This window comes from Bubalus bubalis, chromosome X, assembly GCF_019923935.1.
Source record: "Bubalus bubalis isolate 160015118507 breed Murrah chromosome X, NDDB_SH_1, whole genome shotgun sequence".
Taxonomy (NCBI): domain Eukaryota; kingdom Metazoa; phylum Chordata; class Mammalia; order Artiodactyla; family Bovidae; genus Bubalus; species Bubalus bubalis.
In genome coordinates, this window is record NC_059181.1 from 73967422 (window position 1) to 73992043 (window position 24622).

Below are 24622 nucleotides of genomic sequence, written 5' to 3' on the forward strand. Positions count from 1 at the left end.
CACTCAGCAATAAAAATGAACTACTGATGCACGCCACAACTTGAATGAATCTCAAAATAATTATGCTAAGTTAAATAAGCCAGACAAAAAAACAATACATACCATATGATTTCATTTATATGAAGTCCTAGAATATGCAAACCAATTAGTAACAGAAAGCAGATTCAGTAGTGGTGGGGCAGGAGGGAAGCATTACAAAAAAAACACAAGAAAATTGCTGGGGACAATGGATAAACTAATTATTTTGATTGTATTGATGGTTTTATAAGTTTACACAAATGTCAAAATTTATCAAAGCATGTACTTTAGTAAGTACAGTTTGTTGTATGTCAACTATACCTCACTAAAGCTGTTTTAAACATGAATAAATTAAAGCTTACTCTCAAAATTATTTTGGTAGCTCAAGTAGCCAAAGTCCTAGGCTTGCCCCTATCTACTTCATCCAATTATTTATACTGATCTTATTCCTAAGAGAAAAATGAGTAACGCATTGAAATGATTTAAATGACAGTCAGAAAATGCCATTAACTGGCACATTCATGAAATAGTATGTAACCAAAAAAAAAAGAATATTTAAAATTTCCATAGCAAAAAGTACTTAGCAAAACAACAAACACAATGTCTTAGTTTTGTTTCAATAAAATATAGCAAAAATTTACAAATACTCACCTCTTTGGATAATCTTGTGAAGACATCTCCTCCCCTGAGAAAATCCAATATTAAATACAGCTTCCCTTCAGTCTGAAAGGCTAATTAGAAATTAAAGTGCAGATGTAACAATTTTTAAGGCTTACAAAGCTTAGTATGCTTTTTATTTAATATAGCTGTTTAGAATTTTATCACCGAACACTATACTGAAATTAACCATTTACTTACATGGTCCATTATTCAGTAACATTATTTTGAAATTAAAACTAGCATTGAAAAGCTATAAACCCCTTTCCAGAATATATCAGATGTTCTACATTGTAGCTCTACACAGAAACTTGTAAGATCATCATTTTTCCACATTTATGAAGCATCATAATCCACTGCAATTGCCTGATTTCTACCTCCCCATATACTGAAAATCTACTAATTCTGTCAAGCTCAACAAAAATGTCACCCCCTGTTTCTTCTATTAAGAGCCTTTCTTCTATTAAGGACTTCCTCCTTTTCACATTTCCCCACAGCGTCCTTATACTCTTCCCCATCAGAATTACTTGCTACTACTTTTGAGATCTCATTGTACTTTATTTATATCTTATGGTACCTTAAACTATTTTGATTTATAAAATTAATTGGTCTTATATGTCTGTGTTCCCTATAGATTACAAAATTTCTTAAGATCAGAGATTATATCTCCTCTAGAGCCTACTGATTTTAACAGAATATTTTGCATAAAACTGGTGTTTAGTGATTAATGATATCCCAGAGATTCAAGGAAGGAGATCTTTAGATACTACTACTACTTTCATTCCATTTGGGTAATGGGGAATGAAAGAATAATGGGTGAAAAATACCAGATTTTTGCTAGTAAAGGAAGTAATGCTCAAAATTCTCCAAACCAGGCTTCAACAATACATGAACCGTGAACTTCCAAATGTTCAAACTGGTTTTAGAAAAGGCAGAGCAATCAGAGATCAAATTGCCAACATCTGCTGGATCATCAAAAAAGCAAGAGAGTTCCAGAAAAACATCTGTTTCTGCTTTATTGACTATGCCAAAGCATTTGACTGTGTGGATCCCAATAAACTGTGGAACATTCTGAAAGAAATGGGAATACCAGACCACCTGACCTGCCTCTTGAGAAACCTGCATGCAGGTCAGGAAGCAACAGTTAGAACTAGACATGGAACAACAGACTGGTTCTAAATAGGAAAAGGAGTACGTCAAAGCTGTATATTGTCACCCTGCTTATTTAACTTATATGCAGAGTACATCATGAGAAACGCTGGGCTGGAAGACGCACAAGCTGGAATCAAGATCACCGGGAGAAATATCAATAACCTCAGATATGCATATGACATCACCCTTATGGCAGAAAGTGAAGAGAAACTAAAAAGCCTCTTGATGAAAGTGAAAGAGGAGAGTGAAAAAGTTGGCTTAAAGCTCAACATTCAGAAAACAAAGATCATGGCATCTGATCCCATCACTTCATGGCAAATAGATGTGGAAACAGTGTCAGACTTTATTTTGGGGGGCTCTAAAATCACTGCAGATGGTGATTGCAGCCAGGAAATTAAAAGATGCTTACTCCTTGGAAGGAAAGTTATGACCAACCTAGACAACATATTAAAAAGCAGAGACATTACTTTGCCAACAAAGGTCCATCTAGTCAAGGCTATGGTTTTTCCAGTGGTCATGTATGGATGTGAGAGTCAGACTGTGAAGAAAGCTGAGCACCGAAGAATTGATGCTTCTGAACTGTGGTGTTGGAAAAGACTCTTGAGAGTCCCTTGGACTACAAGGAGATCCAACCACTCCATCCTAAAGGAGATCAGTCCTAGGTGTTCATTGGAAAGACTGATGTTGAAGCTGAAACTCCAATACTTTGGCCACCTCATGCGAAGAGCTGACTCATTGGAGAAGACCCTGATGCTGGGAAAGATTGAGGCCAGGAGGAGAAGGGGACGACAGAGGATGAGATGGTTGGATGGCATCACCGACTCAATGGACATGGGTTTGGGTGGACTCTGGAAGTTGGTGATGGACAGGGAGACCTGGCATGCTGTGGTTCATTGGGTCACAAAGAGTCAGACATGACTGAGCGACTGAACTGAACTGAACTGAATAACTACTATAATGCATATTTGTCAAAATTACCTAAAAATAAAATCAATGCCTGCTATTCATCTAAATTTAAAAAACCAAGAGCAACATAGTAGACTGGATCAGTAATTTTTGCCTTTGAATTCCCCAGGGAAGTTAAATGCCATAATCTCATGCATACAATAAATTGTCAATGGAGCCATTATTAAAATTCAGAACTGCGTGGGTTGCAAGAATTACTAGTTAAAATGACCATACGGCACAAAGCAATCTAAAGATGCAATGCAATCCCTACTGTAATACCAATGGCATTTTTCACAGAACTAGAACAAGTAATTTTAAAATTTGTATGGAAATATCAAAGACCCTGAATAGCCAAAACAATCATGAAAAAGAAGAACAAAGCTAGAGGCATCACATTCCCTGACTTCAGACCATGCTAAAAGGTACAGAAATCAAAACAGTATGTACTGACATAAATAGAGACATATAGATCAATGGAACAGAATAGAGAGCCCAGAAATAAATCCACACACCTGTGATCGATTAATCTGCAACAATGGTGACAAGAATATACAAAAGAGAAAAAGGGAGTCTCTTCTGTAAGTGGTGCTGGGAAAACTGGACAGTTGCATGTAAAAGAATGAAATTTTCTAACATCATATATAAAAATAAACTCAAAATGGATTAAAGACCTAAATGTAAGACCATAAACCATAAAACTTCTAGAAAAGAACATAGGTAGAACACTCTTGGACATGAATCAAATCAACGCTTTTTGGGATTTATCTCCTAAGGCAAAGGAAACAGAAGCAAAAATAAACAGATCAGACCTAATTAGAATAAAAAGCTCTAGCACAGCAAAGGAAACCATCAACAAATTGAAAAGACAGCCTACTAAATTTGAGAAAATATTTTCAAATGATATGACTAATAAGGAGCTAATATCCAAAATATATAAACAGACCATATATCTCATCACCAGGAAACAAACAACCCAATTTTAAAAATGGGCAGAAGACCTGAATAGACATTTTTCCAAAGAAGACATACAGAATGCCAACTAGCACATGAAAGGATGTTCAATATCGCTAATCATCAGAGTATCAAAACACCAATGAGATACCATCTCAATCCATCAAAAATGTATACCATGAAAAAGACTATAAATAACAAATGTTGGAAAGGGTGTGGACAAAATGAAACCCTTGTACACTGTCAGAAGTTATGTAAATTGGTGCAAGCACTGTGCAAAACAGTATGGAGGTTCCTCAAAAGAATAAAAATATAACTCAGCAATTCCACACTTGGGTATATATTTGAAGAAAATGAAAATATTGCCACAAAAAAATATATGCACCACAATGTTCATGGCAGAATTTTTTATAGTACACAATATATGGAAGCAACCTACATATCCATCAACAGGTAAATGTATTAAAGATGTGGAAAATATATATGTGTATACATACACACACACATACATACATCTACACACACATACACAATGGAGTATTACTCACTCATAAAAAATAATGAAATATTGTCATTTGCAACAACATGGATGGGCTTAGAGTGTATTAGGCCTAGTGAAATATGTCTTACAAAGACAAATATTGGATGATATCACTTACATTTGGAATCAAAAAATTTGAATTTAACAAAGAAGGAACAAACTTATGGAGAACAAACTAGTGATTACCAATGGGGAAAGGTAGGGGAAAGTGTCAAGATAGGGGTATGGGATTAACAGGTACAAAATACTATGTATAAAATAAATAAGCTACAAGAATATATAGTATAACACAGGGAATAAGAATAAATGGAATATAACCTCAAAGATTGTGAATCACTATATTGTACACCTGAAACATATAATACTGTAAATCAACTATACCTCAATTAAAAAAAAAAAAAAGAATTCTTGACTCCAAATTCATGTTCTTTCCATTGTACCTATTGCTTTTCACTAGTATTCCTCTCCCTCTAAATATAAGAAAAAATAACTCAAATAGACTAGTATACCATATGGTCCTCTTCAACAGGATGAGGAAATAAGACTAATATGATCATTATGAACATGTAAGAGGAACCCATTCAAACACAAGAATGTTTTGAATAAATTATCACAGTAGTTTATAGCCTAAGATCCCTAGAGGTACAGCCTAGTACAGTACAGAAATTCTACTAGACAAGAGTAGTCAAAAGACACTATCTTGTTACCTTAGACAAGTTAACCAACAAATACAGGAAAAACAACTAAAAGCTGGATATTAATTCTTATTTCAGATAAGTATGTTTTACACAGCTGAAAGTATTGAATCATTCCATATTTATTTCCTGTTCGAAGTATTTATCTTATGTTACATTATTGTCTGAAAGGAAATCTTAGTTCTCTAGTTCCATATTTTTTTTAAAAGATTACATACCATAGTGCAATTTGACAATAAATGGATGATTTACTTCCACCAGTATATCCCTCTCCATCTTTGTCCGAATTCTGTCTCGAACTAAAAATTACAGAAGGTTAGAGTATATTGTTCTTGTATATAATTTTAGTAGAGAGCCCATCAATAATTCACCAAACACAAATATAGAAATTTAAAATATAACTTTGTAAGTGCCTGAATTTGAAGTCAATATTCCTAGGCAGTAATTACCATAGTATAAAAGCTAAAAAATTCAGTTTAGATCTAGAGATGGGTTAAGTGCCACAGTGTTATTTGGCGGATAAGCATTATATATTAGTGTTCAAATGAGTTCTCTGATTTAAACTGAGCACAGTGTTATTGTTATCACAGCCTGGAAGACAGTATATATAAGTGTATGCAGGTGGCTGTGCCTTCTCAATATGTAATACCAACAGATGGAACAGAAAAAATAAGAATCTTGAAGAAAAAGAATATAGTTTAATAAAACAAGTTCACTTTATATTAAATAAAATGTATCACTTTTTATCCCATTAATTCTTTTTTACCAGGATACACTCTCACTAAATTAAAGTATATGTCAATATCATTTTTTTTAATATAAATTTATTTATTTTAATTGGAGGTTAATTACTTTACAATATTGTATTGGTTTTGCCATACATCAACATGAATCCGCCACGGGTATACACGTGTTCCCCATCCTCAAACCTAGAAATAACAATTACTAATGTTAAAAGGAAACTAAATCTACTCATATAGGCAATACATAGCACATTTCTTAAAACAAGCTTTACATTTTATTTTAATAAGCTTTCTGATCTTCTACCTTTTAAAGAAGCTTTTTTTAACACCTTCATTGCATAGAGTTGTCCAGCATCGGGACCGGTCTTCTTTCTAACAAGAAATACCTAATAAGAGATTTAAAAGTGAAATTCACATCCCAAGCCATTCCTGCTATACATATATATTAGCATATACAAATAGCCTTACATATTCTCTAATTGTATAAAGATATACCTTTCCCTATAAATTATACTTAGTTTACACTTTCTCACTTTCATTCACTTAATCACATGCTCATACATCCCAATGTGGAAAAGAAAATGTAAAAGAACATTTGAGAAGTTTGTGATATAAGAGATAAATAATATAATGAAAGACAATTTGAGCTAAGGGAACTCCTTATAAGACACAAGCTCCTTTTTGTTTTCTTAATATGGAACAAATAAATCTAATTACTGTTAATTTGACACCTTCATTTCTAGTTTCCTATTGGTCCATTTTATAAGTTACCAGGTATTTTATTTTCTAATAGGGCTTCCCTGGTGACTCAGACAGTAAAGAATCTGCCTGTGATGCAGGAGACCCAGGTCCACACCTGGGTCATGAAGATGAGGAGGAAAATGCAACCCACTTCAGTATTCTTGCCTGGAGAATTCCATGGACAGAGGAGCCTGGAGGGCTACAGTCCATGGGGTCACAAAGAGTCAGACAAGAATGAGTGACTAAAATTTTCAATTTATTTTCTAATAAGATATCAGAGGCAATTCTTAACTATCTTCTAAGTGAAAGAATCATAATGGTGAATATTTCAATAAAAAAGTGAAAGTTTCTGATTAAGCTTAAAGTAATAATTTCTTATATTTTCAAACCAAGAAATGATTCATTATAAGGTAAGTTTTAGAAAGCCTCAGTTATGAAGATAAATATGAGTATATTATAGTTTCATAACAGGTATTTACTATTAAAGGGTTGTTTCCAGTTTTAAATTGGTGTTCACTGCCTCAACCTGCTATCCTCAACTCTAACAAGCTCTATTCAAATGCTGATAAATTTAAAATGAGATTAAATTAACTAATTTGTATACATAAAACTGCAGATTGGAGAGCTTCTAAGTAATTTTTGTCTTTTTCCTATGGTAGAGCTTAAAATTCTTTATTCAAAATATTCTATGTGATAATTATATATCAGCCAACTGGGCAAGTGGGGGGGTTCATTTAATCATTACTTCATTTAATCATTACTTAATCTCTCCTTCTCCTATTCTTGTATCAGACCTAAACTCAAGGACCATTTCAGTTTTATCGATTTTCACACTATCTATTGTAGTGCTTCTCATACTTTGTATTTAGACCAACCAGTCTTTTTTTCCCCCTTTCCTCCAAATCCACTGCATACCATTACTTCCTATTTCACCAGTGAAAAACCATGGACTTATATGTATTTGTATAGCTGATTTCAGTCTATATCAGTTTCTAAAAAGCAGATTAAATTAACTGCCATAATATACACACAAAAGCTTCAAAGTAAATGGCATTAACCCTAAATACCAGACTTAGTTTTCATTCAATTTTAATGACATGGACAAATAAATGTTGATAAACAGTTTCCTTTTTTCTAATCAATATCAGGTGATCAAGATATTGACAACAAAGGAGTCAAGTCATTTCATGAGTGATGACTCCATTCTTCCTCAGTTTCTTCCAAGAAAGCATTTCTCAATTATTTTTGGTCTCAAGAATTCTTTTACAAACTTAAAAATTACTGATCACTCCAAAGTACTTTTGTTTTTGTGGGTTATAACTACTGATATTTACTGTATTAGAAATCACAGCAAAAAATTAACTATGTATTTATTGATTAAAAATAATAAACTTATTACATGTGAATATAAATATTTTTTATAAAAATGACTATTTTTTCCAAAACAAACCAAAAAAAAGAAATCACTGAGAAGACTGACACTGATTTACATTTCTACAAGTCCCTAATATCTGGCTTAACAGAAAATAGTTGGATTCTTTTATCTGCTTCTTCATTCAATCTGTTGCAATTAAACTGCTTTGCTTAAATTATAAGAAGAAAATCAGGCTTCACACAGTTACATATCTGGAAAAGGGAGAAGTATTTTAATAGCCTTTTCATATAATTGTGGTTATTCTTCTTTGATATGACACAAGAATTTGACAAGTAGAAGTTTCTTAAAGATTAGTTGCAGTGAAAAATCTGAAACCACATCAATTAACTGTCCATATTCTTTTACATAATAACCCACTGGTCTATGGGACATGTTGAATGGATTTTGCACTGATGGCTGATTTGATAACATCATGTGTTTGTCAACTAAAAAGCACTGGTTCACTGAGTTATGCAGATCTTCCAAATGTTGACAGTAGCAATCTCATCAGGAAAGTCTTTTGAGTACTGAGAACATGTTGAGCACAGTGGAAAATAAAAATTGGCCAAAATTCTAATTTTTTGCTTTGAAGCTCAAATTTTATCATTGGCTAAAATACTAAGTTGTTTTCCATGAAGTAACAGGTTCACTTATTCATTTTTGAGGAAAACATCTACCAAATGCCCAAATTTAAGTAATTATAGTTTGTCAATCATTCTTTCATGGAAAAATGACATTTCATGAAATAAGTGTCTAGTGTAGCTCACAATTCAAAAAACTTCACAAGTATTCTGTCTTGAGACAATCATATTTTTTGGTGTGCAGCTAAAGTACTTTGGGTACTTCTCATTTCATCCCACAATATTAAAAAGAAGCATACTCAAGGATTGATATTTGAGAAATCTAATAACTGTTAACACCTCATCAAGAACATTCTTAAGTAAAACTTGTATTTTTCTAACTATGTGTGGCAGTGAAGGTCATAATGATTACTGATAGCTTAAAATCACTTCCTGGATTGTGCCAAAGTGCCAAAAAATTTACAAATAATATCTTAGCATTATTATAACAGTCTTGTTCTTAAGGACTCCATGAAAGTGTCTTGTGGATGTCCAAGGGTAGTAAGATCACACTTCGAGAACTACTATTCTAGAACACAGCCTTTAGTGGGGCTGAAAAGAATGGAATACAGAGGGTAAAAAGAGGCAATTAAGGAAGGAAGAAAACAGTAGTCCAGGTTTTCTGAAAAGACACACAAAGCGGCCACTGTTCCCCTATCTCTTAAAACACTCACAAATATCTCAATATGGCATCTAATAGAAGCCATCATTCACAGTCTAGGGAAGTAATTGTTTATTTTTTCATTACCTGATTTGTTCTTCTCAGGTCTAATGGATGAACTTTCTCAGCATAAGAAAACATCATCTCATTCTACTCTCTTCCCATGATCAACTACAGAAGCTGCATGATTTCAAATTACTGTTATCCAAAAACGTATCTCTCCTGAACCAATACAATATTTTAAAGTAAAATAAATAATTAATTAATTAAAAAAATAAATAAGAGAGGTTTCTTTACAACCACCCTAATCCAATTCTCAGAAATTGTTCAAAAGAGAAATGAATGAGTGAATTACTCCAACATACTTTCTCTCTGTCATATGGACTTCATTAAGAAGTATTTGCTGGCTGAAGTGAAGTGAAAAACTGCACAGTTTTAACACTAATTGGAAATAAAGAACCAACTGCAAGAAATTTTAAGTTGTAAACACATATACTTAATCAATTACTTACAAGGGTTTGATATTTTCAAAAATTCATTTTTAAGTCCTATAGTTAAAGGTTTTACTATCACAAAAGCAAAAACAAAGGAATGTTAAAATGTATGTTTTATGTAAATATGACTTGACATGTGAAATATATGAAAGGCTAGTCTAATAATGCCAAAGATGTTTTCATGTGTTTTATTTTACTGTGTTTTAAAATAAATAAGTTATTTAGTATACTTTATTTCAATTCACACATTACTTAGTGTGTTTATTACAGAATCTTATATGCATCTTTTGGTGGCTCAGTGGTAAAGAATCTGCCTGCCAAAGCAGGAGACAGAGGTTTGATCCTGAGGTTGGGAAGATCCCCTGAAGGGGAAAATGACTACTCACACTAGTATTCTTGCCTGGGAAATCCCATGGACACAGGAGCCTAGTGGGCTATAGTCCATGGGGTCACAAAAGAATCAGGCACAACTTAGCAACTAAACAACAACAACATAAGTTGATTGGTATACTTCATTTCAATCCACACATTACTTGATGTGCTTACTACAGAATTTTATATGCATCTTTTATGATAATACATGCATCTTTAAAATACAATTTTACAACTGATTTTCATAGTATTTTTCCTGATTGAATAGATTGTATAGATATTTAATGTCACAAAGGTTTATATATGCTAAAATATATTTATTGCATTTTAACAATGGAACTTTCATAGGAAATCTTATAAATAAGACTACAGCTCAAATTTTCTTGGAATTGCTCCTACACTTATCTGATTCACAGCCTTGGCCAAATTCCTGACTAGGTTTGGCATATAACAAGTCCCAACCACACAATGCCTACGCAAATGATGTAATACTGACAAGCAAGTGTTTTCACATCCTAAGAAGGAAAAAATAAGCCACTTCCTTAATATTTCTTTGGTTGATGACCTGCACAAGGGTCACTATTCTGTATTTTAGTATTAGGAATTTTTTAAAAGGGCTTCCATGATATCCTTGTTAAATCAAAGTTCCTGCACAAAGCTGAACGTTCCCTGAATTTTTTAAGGACCACATTGACAACTTGTCAGCATGTTTCTATATTCAGTGTGAAGATGTTATTGAAGAGATTTCATTATGTTATACTGTATTTTCTTTATGAAGCTCCATAAGAAAAATTTCTCTGGTCTGTTTGATATATTTCTTAAAGATTCTGTCAATAATCATACAATTAAATGTATCAGCCTCTTTATAATGAGGCCAAAAAATTTGAGGCCATTATACCATGCATTTGTGAACAAGAGAGTTTATTCCTGGCTTCAACTCATCTTTCCTGTTCTAATTTTTCTGCTTCCATCATCATCCCCACTTATTTTTATTTTCTTTAGTATTCATTTATGAAAGCCTTAAATCCTTTCTGGAACAAAGCTGGATATAAATAAATACACATATGGATAAGTGTGTGTGTGTATCAAATAACAAGACAGATACTTTTAATGGCTTGAAATGTTTGCCTGGTAAGATTTTATTTAAGTTAATATGCAAGCATTTATATATTGGGGATATAAAAGAAATTCATCTCTGTTCTTCTAAAATTAACATCATAGAAATAGTATGCAAATATTTTTTAAAAATACTGTACTTTTAGTAACTTTAAAAAATAAAGGTATTCAGGATGCACATGCCTCCTCTACAGGTCAGTTCTATAAATACACTCCCCCCACCACACACACAGATACACACATCTATTAAAAGCTCCTTCTAGTTTTACTCTCCCCCAGCATAACTAGTCAAGTCCTATCTCCTTGTCATCATATACCTCTTGTACCAATTCACTACCAAACAATAATCCACCTCAGTTTGTCCATTTTGTATCCTGAAAAATGTTTCTCTATATTTTACATGTTGTATTTTATATTGCACAGATATCAGATTACTTGACAATTAACGTCTACTTTATATTCATCAATGTTACTTTAAAAGTGGTATACACAAACCCGGTGTTCAATAATTGTCTTTCTTTTAAAATATTTCAGAGCATAATAAATAAGCAATGCTCAACTGCCTTACTTTCCTCTTTGAAACTAAATCTCAGCCACCCTAAAATTAGAAATTAGTAGTTTTCTCACTATCTTCCTTCCCTTAAACTGCTGTTGTTGCTGTTTCCTACATGCTGTTACTTAATACCTATATGTAATATTTTTCGTATCTTAGATGCTAGGTATACAAAACTCAGGAACCAGATCTACAAACTTCTTTCCTAATAATCATGTATCAGTAAGCACTGAATAACCAATTTTAATAATGAGTGTCAGAGTTTATCCTCCTTAATTTTGCTTTTTCCCTTGAAATTAAAGCCCTTTGAAGGTAGGAGTTTTATATAATCCCTATATTACCCAGTACTTACCATAGCTGTACATTCACACATTTTTTATAACAGATGATAAATTAACAATTCATGCATTCATACATGAATTGATACATGCATTCTGACTTCTGTGATAGAGCTAAGGAAAAAATCACCAAGAGAAAGCTGAGATCATGACAGCATGTGAACAGAGAAAGAAGACCTGTTTTACAAAACTCAAACTTTCTTGATTTAGGCAGCAAATAAATAGCATGTTATATATTGTCCTTGAGAAATCAATTATCCCAGGGGATTAGAAAACATTACAGAGAAATATAAAGAAATGGGATTTAAAAAACGACAGAAAAGGAGTGAAATTAGACCTTCCTTTGGATGTATCATAATTTAGAAATGGCAAATTTACCAGATTTCTACCTATGAGTTCAATTTTTTGCTAAATTTTTAAAAGAAAAACAAATGAGGGAAAAAAGCATTCATTACCTTTCCAAAGGATCCCTGACCAAGAACTTTGAGCAACTCAAATTGCGCAGGATCTGCTTTCTCATATCCTTCCTTAACATGATGAGTAATAGGGATTTCTTTAACAACTCCTTCATCCTGTAAAAAGAAATCCAAGCAATACTCAAATATAGTTACAGCATCTTATGATTAGCTCCATTTAGAACCAGAAATCACAACAGAAATAATTTAATGTCTAACTCCTTCAATCTAGCACAGAGTTTAATGGGCTACTGCTGCTGCTGCTGCTGCTAAGTCGTTTCAGTCGTGTCCGACTCTGTGAGACCCCAGAGACGGCAGCCCACCAGGCTCCCCCGTCCCAGGGATTCTCCAGGCAAGAACACTGGAGTGGGTTGCCATTTCCTTCTCCAATGCATGAAAGTGAAAAGGGAAAGTGAAGTCGCTCAGTTGTGTCCGACTCCTAGCGACCCCATGGACTGCAGCCTACCAGGCTCCTCCATCCATAGGATTTTCCAGGCAAGAGTACTGGAGTGGGCTGTCATTGCCTACTAGCATCCCCATTTCCTGGGTTTTGTAACACACAGATAACACCACAACCTCTATAATTTCATGTAAACAGAAGCATACAAAATCTGTGCTTCAGCTTCTGTTCCAACCAAGCAGAGATAGAAAAAAAAAAAGCAACAACTGAAAGAGTCGCCTTTTAAGACCTTCACTAGTACATGCAGAGAAAGTAAAAAAAACCTTGTAAATTGTGACATGACAAAAACTGTGAACCTCAAGAATTCTTTCATTATAATATTTTAAATAGTCAGCAATATACAAATATTTAAATGTCCAGCTATTCATATCATTGGAAAAGAAACTGGCGTGGATAAACAAAATCTGCAAAGCCCAAACATGTTTCCAGGCCATACGCCTACTTTTATTGAAATTTTACATACACTGATAAATTATATGCCAAATTTCCTACCAACTGGGTCAGGCAGAAGGCAAGGCACCCTGGAACTGTTTCTACCCCTTGATATAGGACTCTATATATCAAGACTACACTCAGGTGAACCGTAATTCTAGCCCCCAGCACAGTAGTAAGAATTAAAAAAAAAAAACAAATTTTCAGATGTATTACATATCACAAAATAACAAGAGCTGGGATATATTATCCGAACTTCTGACTGTATAGGGGAGAAAACTGAGACCCACAGAGTTTAAGTTCACATGACTAGTTAGTTAATCATGATGTCTAGAAGTCGTGGTAGCTTTCCATTATATTGTATTAATTCGGGTCTGGATGGCAAAAATGTTCTCAATCAATTCACCTTTTAATTAACTCATTAACCAATGGTGACTGTGGCCAAAGTGGACAAGAGTATGGTCCCAAGTAAGTTAGGCTTCATGGTAGCTAAAATAACTACCATGTTATATAATCCAACAGAGTAATTTTAGCTTTAGGTATTAGGACTCATTAATCAGTCAGAAATGAAGTATCAGTTCTGAAAAATATGCTCCTGGATGTTCCTTTTTTTAAATATTTACTTTTGATTGATGATTGCTTTACAATATTGGTTTGGCTTCTGTCATACATCACCATGAATTAATCATAGGTATACATATGTCCCCTCCCTCTTGAATCTCCCTCCCACTTCCCGCCCATTACCATCCCTTTAGGTTATTACAGAGACCCAGTTTGAGTCCCCTGAGTCATACTCCAAATTCCCATTGTTTATCTATTTACATATGTTAGTGTATATGCATCCATGCTACTCTCCCCACTCACCTCACCCTCTCCCTCTTCTCCCCGACCCTTGTCCATAAGTCTGTTCTCTAGGTCTGGATCTCCATTGCTGCTCTATAAACAGATACGTCAGTACCATCTTTCTAAATTCCATATATATGTGTTAATACATGGTATTTGCTTTTCTCTTTCTGACTTACTTCACTCTGTATAATAGGCTCTAGGTCCATCTACCTCATTAGAACTGACTCAAATGCATTCCGTTCATGGCTGAGTAGTATTCCATTGTATATATGTACCACAGCTTCTCTATCCATTCCTCTGTTGATGGACTTCTAGGTTCCTTCCATGCCCTGGCTATTGTAAATACTACTGCAATGAACACTGGGGTACATGTATCTTTTTCACTTTTGATTTCTTCAGGGTACATGACTAGAAGTGGTATTGCTAGGTCATATGATGGTTTTATTCCTAGTTTTTAAGGAATCTCCATACTGTCTTCCATAGTTGCTATATCAATTTACATTCTCACCAGCAGTATAGGAGGGTTCCCTTTTCCCCACATCCTCTCCAATACTTGCTGTTTGTGGATTTTTTTATTATGGCCATTCTGTGTGGTGTGAGGTGATATCTCATTGTAGTTTTGATTTGCATTTCTCTAATGAGTGATGTTGAGCATCTCTTCATGTATTTATTGGCCATTTGTATGTCTTCTTTGAAGAAATGTCTAGTTAGGTCTTTTGCCCACTTTGATTGGGTTGTTTGTTTTTCTGGTATTTACAATTGCAACTAAAAGAATAAAATATCTAGGAATAAACCTATCCAAGGAGACAAAAGAACTATATACAGAAAACTATAAGACTCTGAGGAAAGAAATCAAAGATGATATAAACAGATGGAGGGATATTCCACGCTCCTAGGTTGGAAGAATCAATATTGTGGAAATGACTATACCACCAAAAGCAATCTACAGATTAAATGCAATCTCTATCATATTACCAATGTCATTTTTCACAGAACTAGAACAAAAAATTTCACATTCATATGGAATCACAAAAAACCCCAAATAGCCAAAGCAATCTTGAGAAAGAAGAATGGAACTGGAAGAATAAACTTATCTGATTTCACACTATACCACAAAGCTTCAGTCATAAAGACAATATGGTACTGGCACAAAACCAGAAGTACAGACCAATGGAACATGATAGAAAGCCCAGAGATCACCTCACGCACATACGGGCACCTTATCTTTGACAAAGGAGGCAAGAATATACAATGGGAAAAAGACAGTTTCTTCAATAAGTGGTGCTGGAGGACCTGGACAACTATGTGCAAAAAAATGAAATTAGAATACTTCCTAATACCATACACAAATATTAACTCAAAATGGATTAAAGCCCTAAATGTAAGACCAGAAACTACAAAACTCTTATAAGAAAATATAGGCAGAACACAGTATGACATAAATCATAGCAACATCCCTTATGACCCACCTCCTAGAATAATGGAAACAAAAAGAAAAACAAATAAGTGAGATCTAATTAAACTTAAAAGCTTTTGCATAGCAAAGCAAACTAAACAAAGTGAAAAAACAACCCTCAAAATGGGAGAATAGCAAAAGAAACAACTGACAAAGGATTAATTTCCAAGATATACAAGCAGCTTGTCCCTGGATGTTTCTTATACATCAAAAGAGTATTTCACTAGACACTTTTAAGTAGCTATGAGAGTGAGTTTCCTCTTTGAAAAGGGGTCTTTTCTTTAAAAATGTTAAGGACTTTTTTTAATGCAAATACCTATGTTTTGTAACTGACATTTTGTAATTACATTAAAGTATGGCATATATTTATGTATCTTTGCATATATGTATACCAAAAGCAACATCAAATTGCATACTCATTAATACTACAATTAGCTGATTTTATACCACATATTATGAATGCAGTAAAAGTCTTCAAAGTATGGACTGTAACATAAACATAATTTATTGGGAGTTTTCTCCAGTGGAAAGAACACTGGTGGAAAAGTCACAGACTAAGTTTTGCTTCTAGCTCTGTCATTCATAAGCTAAGCACCCTTGGCCAAATCACAAACCACTCTACCTCAGTGTTCCCACATAACAAAAATTACATTAGATTGTTCTTTAAGGTCCTCTCCAAGTCTGTGATATTATATTGAACACAGTACAGTATTTTTATGTTTAATAAGGCACTTCAGTTTCTGCCACGTTTACAATCATCATTAAAACCTGGGTCATAACATCATTTTTAAAAAATGTTCAGAGCTAAAAAACAGCTATACTCTATCTTACTTAGTTTCACCAAAACTAAGCAAGTCTTTGAATGGAAATATCTGTCTAATGCCTCTTCTAATTAAAATCCATATATGTCTACCATTTAAAAATGCAATATGTCCTTCGATTTTTAGCAGTATTACACAATAAAATTTCTGACATGAAAATGCTCTAGATTAGCAAAGACTTTTCCCAATAGACAGCCACCATATAACTAACAGCTTATTACCTTGTCTTTCCCACTAAACAGTGAGCTTCCTGTATCCGGTAATATCACATTCAACTCTGCATTCTTAATGCTTAGCACAATAATTGTTTGACCTTATGGGAGTGGACAGTCCAAAACAATCCAACCAATTTCATAAAATGGGAATGGAAAAAAACTTACTTTTAAGAAGAAAGATTTTAACTTTGTAAAGGTAAAATCAGTAAGAATCTTCAAAATTATCTTTAATTACCTTTTAAAAAACAGAAAAATATGTATGACGAATTTATTTTTTAAAATACATTAAGGAAATGGGGAAACAGCAGATTCATTCAGAATAATGGAATTATGTCAAATTTGAATAGAACTGACTTTGTGATAACAATATATCTAAATTTAATAATATAAACATTTTTTCCTTAGAGTGTGAGGAATACAAATAATTTTCCATATTATTCATGAGTAGTATTTTTTTTTTTTTGGCCAGGTCATGTGGCATGTGGGATCTTAGTTCCTCAACCAGGCATTGAACTCATGTCCCCTGCACTGGAAGCATGGAGTCTTAACCACTGGACCATCAGGGAATTTCCCATGATTCATATTTTTATTATACTGTGCTATACTCAACATAAATAAAGGGCATAATGACCCCAGAATCTGCACTATTACTCAGCCATTAAAAAGAATACATTTGAATCAGTTCTAATGAGGTGGATGAAACTGGAGCCGATTATACAGAGTGAAGTAAGCCAGAAAGAAAAACACCAATACAGTATACTAACGCATATATATGGAATTTAGAAAGATGGTAACAATAACCCTGTGTACAAGACAGCAAAAGAGACACTGATGTATAGAACAGTCTTATGGACTCTGTGGGAGAGGGAGAGAGGGTGGGAAGATTTGGGAGAATGGCATTGAAACATGTAAAATATCATGTATGAAACGAGTTGCCAGTCCAGGTTTGATGCACGATACTGGATGCTTGGGGCTGGTGCACTGGGACGACCCAGAGGGATGGAATGGGGAGGGAGGAGGGAGGAGGGTTCAGGATGGGGAACCCATGTATATCTGTGGTGGATTCATTTTGATATTTGGCAAAACTAATACAATTATGTAAAGTTTAAAAATAAAATAAAATTAAAAAAAATAAAAATTGCTGATATTAACTTATTGACTGGCCATCTGCCTTGTATAGATATATGTTCCCAGACAAATAGCTATAAGTATTACATTACTAAATTATGGCTAGTTTGCCTTTTAGACAGTAATTTACAAATGTTTTAGTTTTTTAAAAAATTACTTTTAGAGTATTTATTCAATACACAAGTGTGGGTCACACCCTAAGAGATTATGGTTCATTAGCACTAAAACGGGAATTCAGGCATATGTATTTTTTAAGGCACTCCCCTGGAGGATGAAATGGCCACCACTCCAGTATTCTTCCCTGGGGAATCCAATGGACAGAGGAGTTCAGCAGGGGTTGCAAAGAGTTGGACACGACTGAGCAACTGAGCACCAAGATATATATAGTTAGATAACATGTGCACACAAATACACACACACACAATTGGCTAATTACTACAAAATTATTTTAGTATCTGTATGCAACAAGCTCTTTGGCTTTGTCAAATTATCTGGTACCCTTCCGTGTCATCACTTCCAATTCTGGTCTTTCTTATTTCATCTGCTCCCTGCCCTATTATTGTCTATTACCCAACACTTCTCAGCTTCCCCAAGGTTACATTTATTAATGCTCACTATTTAAATGTTCTCCCCCCTGCCATCTTCAACCCTCCTTCCTTCCTCCACCTCACTTTCTTCTGGTTCTATACCATTCTGAAAGCTTGAGAGTGGCAGCAATTTAACACAAAATAAGGTAATAATGAACTTATCAGTGATCCATTTTTTTCCTAAGAGTGAATCATCTTTGAAAAAAATTTTCCTATCTTGGTATAATAATGTTGTATTATTAATATCTTATCTTCTCATGATACTTAGCTTCTCATAATACTCTTTTATTCTTTATTTACTCACTCAAAAAATCAAGAACACTCATAAAGCACATGCTATGCATTAGTTACTAAGCTATATACTGGGACTTGAGGACTTGAGGAAAGTGAATGCAATCAGAAATATCATTTTCCTTAACAAGACAAAAAGGTATATAATATATAATGGGCTGAAACATGTCCCCTAAAATACATATGCTGAAGTCCCACAGTACCACAGAATGTAACTGTATTTGGAGATAGGGTGTTTAAAGGTCAACAGGGTGGGCCTTAGTCCAATATGACTGGTGTTTTTATAAAAGGAAGAAATCAGGGCACAGATACACACACAGGAAAAAGCATGTGAAGGCACAGCGATCTACAAGTCAAGACAGCCGTCTACAAGTCAAGCAGAGATGCCTCTGAAGAAACCACTCCTGACAACATCTTGAACTTATAGGCTCCAGAATTGAAAGAAAACAACTTTGTTGTTTAAGTCACCTAGTATGTGGCACTTAGTTATGACAGCCCTAGAACACTAATACACAGTACCTAATTTTAGTTAATCTGCATAAAAAAAGTTGGTAATGTAAAATTAAGATTTAATAACTTTGAAATAGGGACTAATATTTGTTTTCAACATCAAATGACAAATTTTAGGCAAGGATAATTATGAGTTAGAAATTTTTTTTTGGAACATCATAGTGATTATTGATAAACAGAAAAACTATAAAGGTTCAACTGCAAGCAAAATAATATGTTCTGACATTTAAAATTTGTGTTCATGTTTTTCAATTTAGGGAGCCAACAATGTTTTAACACTGGAAAAACATACTGATAAAGTATAAAGCAAACTACCAAATACACTACTGCTCCATTTTTTGACAACTGATTTTAATAGGAGGAAGAAATCACATGTTAATCAGAAGGAGAAAGATCTGATGACAATCTATTAGGAAACCATACTTCTATTACAACTGTTTCATAGGACTGTGGAACTGAGCATTGATATCTCCAGAAAACACATCAAAACAAAAGAAGAGAGATTTTTAAAGTCTAAATTTGGGGTTTTAATGTAATAAAGCAACATCCACTTGTTTGCTTTATTGGTGGGTTGATAGGCTAGTTTTATCAATCTGAAATTTCAAGAAGCACTTAAACTACAGATCTGTTAAAACATACATGCAGAAATCTGGAAAAGAATCTTGATGTACCCTTGTCACAGAGTGAATAATCCAGGATCACTGTAAACCAAATGAAGTATCATCATACTTTGAAATAAGAATAACGGCAAAAATGTAAATGTCAAAACACCACTAGAGTGGACTAAAACAGATCAGATGATGTACATGTTGGAAAGTAATTGTAGAATACTTAGCCTTGCAAAATTGTATCAATTTGTATTGGTGACTGAAAAACAAGTGTGGCAAACTGGTTCCCACCTAGGTCAGTTTATTCTACTTTTTTTATTAGAATTGGCTCTTTAGTTCCCTCATATATAAAATGGGAATAACCCTGCCCAAACCATTTCAGATCTTGGTTATAAGATTCAACTAAGAAGTTTGAAAACCACAAAACATCTATAACAATTAAAGTTATTAAACTTATTTGTACTATTAACCTTTGCATACCTCATGATGCAGCATGTTACTCCACTTTACAGTAGTTGTCCATTAGCATTTAGTTGAACCATAATTTTCTTTAAGAGTTTTGTGAGTTTGTAGTATAGTGGCTCCATTAAAAAAAAAAAAGTGGGAGGGGAATAAATGAATAAAAAGCAGAAGCAAGCATCAACTTTGAAAGGGAAATACTGAAGCACAACAAAGCTAAATGGAAAGATAAACAGAAGAAGGAAAAACAAACCATATAGGAAAAAGGCACTTCAACTTAACATATTCCCCACTTATGGCTACATATAAGTTTAAGTAAAACATACTTCTGAGAGAGTATTTAAAGGATTCTTATGAGAGAAACGTCAATAATGGTTTTTAAAATTAGAAATTAGGGCTTAAAAATATCAGGAATCAGTTTTGTCCTTTTGAATATATATTTTCAGTTAAATGTAACATCTACATCTCTGTAATAAAAATGTAAATCAATTTAAAGTCTTTTGAAAAGGGGGGATTAGCTCAAGATGGAAGAGTAGAAGGATTACTCTCACCCTTCCTGTGAGAGCACTGGAATCACAACTAACTGCTGAATAACCATCAATACAAAAACGTTGGAACCTACCAAAAAAGATACCCAAAAACAAAGGAGAAACCACAGCAAAATGGAAGGAGGGACACAGTCACAACAGAATCAAATCCCATATCCACCAAATGCGTGACCCACAAACTGGAAAACAATTACACCACAGAAGTTCTCCCACTAGAGTAAAGGTTCCAAGCCCTCTGTCAGGCTTCACAACCTGGGTTCAACAATGAGAAGAGGAATCCCCAGCATCTGACTTTGAAGGCCACTGGGATTTGACTACAGGAATTCAGCAGGACAGGGGAAAACAGAAATTCCACTCTTAGAGGGCACACACAAAGTCTTACGTGTGCAAAAGGTAATAACCCCATAAGGGACCAGGTCAAACTGATCTGCTAGTATTAAAGGGTCTCCTGCAGAGGTGAGGGGTGGCTGTGTCTCACTTCAAGGACAAAGATGCTAATAGCAACAGTTCTGGGAAAGATTCACTGGCATGAGCCCTCCTGAAGGGCACCATTAGCTCCATCAAACAACTTGTAGGCTCCAGTGCTGGACAGAGTCAGGCCAAACAACCAACGTGAAGGGAACAAAGCTCCAGTCATCAGCATACAAGCAGATTAAAGTTCTACTGAGTACAGCCTTACCCAATAGGGAAACAAAACCCAACTGTACCCACCACCAGTCCCTCCCATTAGGAAGATTCCACAAGCCTTTTATATAGCCTCATCTATGAGGAAACAGACACCAGAAGCAGAAGAACTACAATTCTGAACTCTGTGGGGCAAAAACCACAACTGAAGTGAGTTAAACAAAATGAAACGGCAAAAGATTATGTCCCAGATGAAAGAACAAAATAAAACCCCAGTAATCAACCAAGCGAAGTGAAGACGGGCAACATTCTGGAAAAAGATTTCAGAAAAATGATAGGGAAGATGATCCTGGATCTCAAAGAAAGAAGGCAAGGACTGGGAAGATGTAAAAAATGCTCAAAGACCCAGAAGAACTAAAGAACAAACAAACAGAGATGAACAATACAATAACTGAAATGAAAAATACTTTAGATGGAATCAATAACAGAATAACTGAGTCAGAAGATAAGTAACCTGGAAGACAGAATGGTAGAAATTATTGCCATGAAACAGAATAAAGGATGCTTGGGGCTGGTGCACTGGGATGACCCAGAGGGATGGTATGGGGAGGGAGGAGGGAGGAGGGTTCAGGATGGGGAACACATGTATACCTGTGGCAGATTCATTTTGATATTTGGCAAAACTAATACAATTATGTAAAGTTTAAAAATAAAATAAAATTTAAAAAAAGAAAAAAGAATGAAAATAAATTAAGACAGTCTAAGACACCTCTCGGAGAAGGCAATGGCACACCACTCCAGTACTCTAGACTGGAAAATCCCATGGATGGAGGAGCCTGGTAGGCTGCAGTCCATGGGGTCGCTAAGAGTTGGACACAATTGAGCGACTTCACTTTCACTTTTTCACTTTCATGCATTGGAGAAGGAAATGGCAACCCACTCCAGTGTTCTTGCCTGGAGAATCCCAGGGGTAGGAGAGCCTGGTGGGTTGACGTCTATGGGGTCACACAGAGTTGGACACGACTGAAGTGACTTAGCAGTAGCAGCAGCAGCAAAACACGTCTAGGACAACATTACACACACCAATATTCACATTAGAAGGGTCCAAGGAGAAGGGAGAGAGAAGGACCTGAGAAAATGTCTGAAGAGATAATAGCTGAAAACATCCCTAACGTGAGAAAGAAACAATCACCTAAGTCCAAGAAGTGCAGAGTCCTAAGCAGGATAAAACCAAAGAGGAACATGCCAAGATACACAATAATAAAATTGACAAAAATTAAAGACAAAGAAAATATATTAAAAGCAACAAGGGAAAAACAAAAAATAACATACACAGGAATACCGATAAGGTTATGAGCTGATTTCTCAGCAGAAACTCTGCAGACCAGAAAGGAGTGGCAAGATATATTTAAAGTGATGAAAGGGAAGAATCTACAACCATGAATACTGTGTTCAGCAAGGCTATCATTCAGATTTGATGGAGAAGTCAAAAACTTTTCAAAGAGCAAAAGCTAAGAGAATTCAGTACTACCAGACCAGCTTTGCAACAAATACTAAAGGAACTCCTCTAGGTGGGGAAGAGACCAGCAACTTAAAAAACTTTGTACACATATAGACTGCTATATCAAAACCTCATGGGAGCAGCAAACCCCAAAACTACAATAGATACACATATATAAAAGAAAAGGCAACCCAAGCACAACACAAAAATGACCATCAAACAAAAAGAGAAAAGAATAAAACAGGAGAAGAAAAAGACCTACAAAAACAAACCCAAAACAATTAAGAAAATGACAGCAAGAAGATACATACCAGTAATTACCTTAAAGGTAAATGGATTAAGTGCTCCAGCCAAAAGATAGAAACCAGCTGAATCAATACAAAAACAAGACCTGTATATATGCTGTCTACATGAGACAGACCTACCTCAGACCTAGGGACACGAACAGACTGAAAGTGAGGGGACAGAAAAGGTAGTCCATACAAATGGAAATCAAAAGAAAGCTGGAGTAGCAATATTCATAGCAGACAAAATATACTTTAAAATGACTATTATAAAAGACAAAGAAGGACATTACATAATGATCAATGGATCAACCCAGGAAGAAGATATAAGAGTTGTAAATATATATGCACTCAACACAGGAGTACCTCAGTGTATACAGCAAATACTAACAGCCATAAAGAGAGAAACTGACAGTAATACAATGATAGTAAGGAACTTTAACACACCACTTTTATCAATGGACAAATGATCCAGACAGAAAATAAGTAAGGAAACATAGGCCTTAAATGACACATAAGACTAGATAGACTTAACTGATACTTATAGAACATTCAATTTAGAAGCAGCAGAATACATATTCTTCTCAAGTACACAGGGAACATTCTCCAAGACTGACTATATGCTGGGCCACAAAGTGAGCCTTGGTAAATTTAAGAAAATTGCAAGCATATCAAGCATATTTTCTGACCAAAACACTATGAGATTAAAAATAAACTACAAGAAAAACCTGTAAAAAAATCACAAACACCTGAAGGCTAAACAACATGCTACTAAATAACCAATGGATCACTGAAGAATTCAAAGAGGAAATCAAAAAACACCAAGAGACAAATGAAAATGAAACCACAACAATCCGAAACCTATGAGATGCAACAAAAGCAGTTTTGAGAGGGAAATTTATACCAATAAACGCTTACCTCAAGAAACAAGAAATATCTCAAATTAATAACCTAACCTTACAACTAAAGCAAGTAGAGAAAGAACAAACAAAATCCAAGTCAGTAGAAGGAAAGAAATCATAAGTTTAGAACAGAAATAAATGAAAGAGAGACAATGAAAATAATAGGAACGATCAATGAAACTAAGAGCTGGTTCTTTGAAAAGATAAAACAAAATTGTTAATCCTTTACCGGGATCATCAAGAAAAAAGGGGAGAGGATTCAAATCAATAAAATTAGAAATGAAAAAAGAGAGACTACTACAATTAACTGTATACATCACAGCAGGATCCTCTATGACCCACCTCCCAGAATATTGGAAATAAAAGCAAAAATAAACAAATGGGACTTAATTAACCTTAAAAGCTTCTGCACATCAAAGGAAACTATTAGCAAGGTGAAAAGACAGCCTTCAGAATGGGAGACGATAATAGCAAATGAAGC

At 34.5% G+C, this 24622-nt stretch overlaps 1 protein-coding gene across 15 annotated transcripts in view; it reads right to left on the reverse strand.

The window, feature by feature from the left end:
- Positions 1-24622, reverse strand: part of RPS6KA6 (ribosomal protein S6 kinase A6) — a 192300-nt gene that overhangs the window by 113142 nt on the left and 54536 nt on the right. For 14 of the 15 annotated variants that reach the window (XM_025276979.3, XM_025276980.3, XM_025276986.3 and 11 more), the window contains 4 exons: positions 12470-12586; positions 6010-6091; positions 5181-5261; positions 670-749 (listed from right to left, as the gene is read on the reverse strand). In XM_025276979.3, coding sequence (XP_025132764.1) covers positions 670-749; positions 5181-5261; positions 6010-6091; positions 12470-12586 — 360 coding nt within the window. The remainder of the gene's footprint in view (positions 1-669; positions 750-5180; positions 5262-6009; positions 6092-12469; positions 12587-24622) is intronic. The other variant, XM_045164542.1, reaches the window with a different exon arrangement.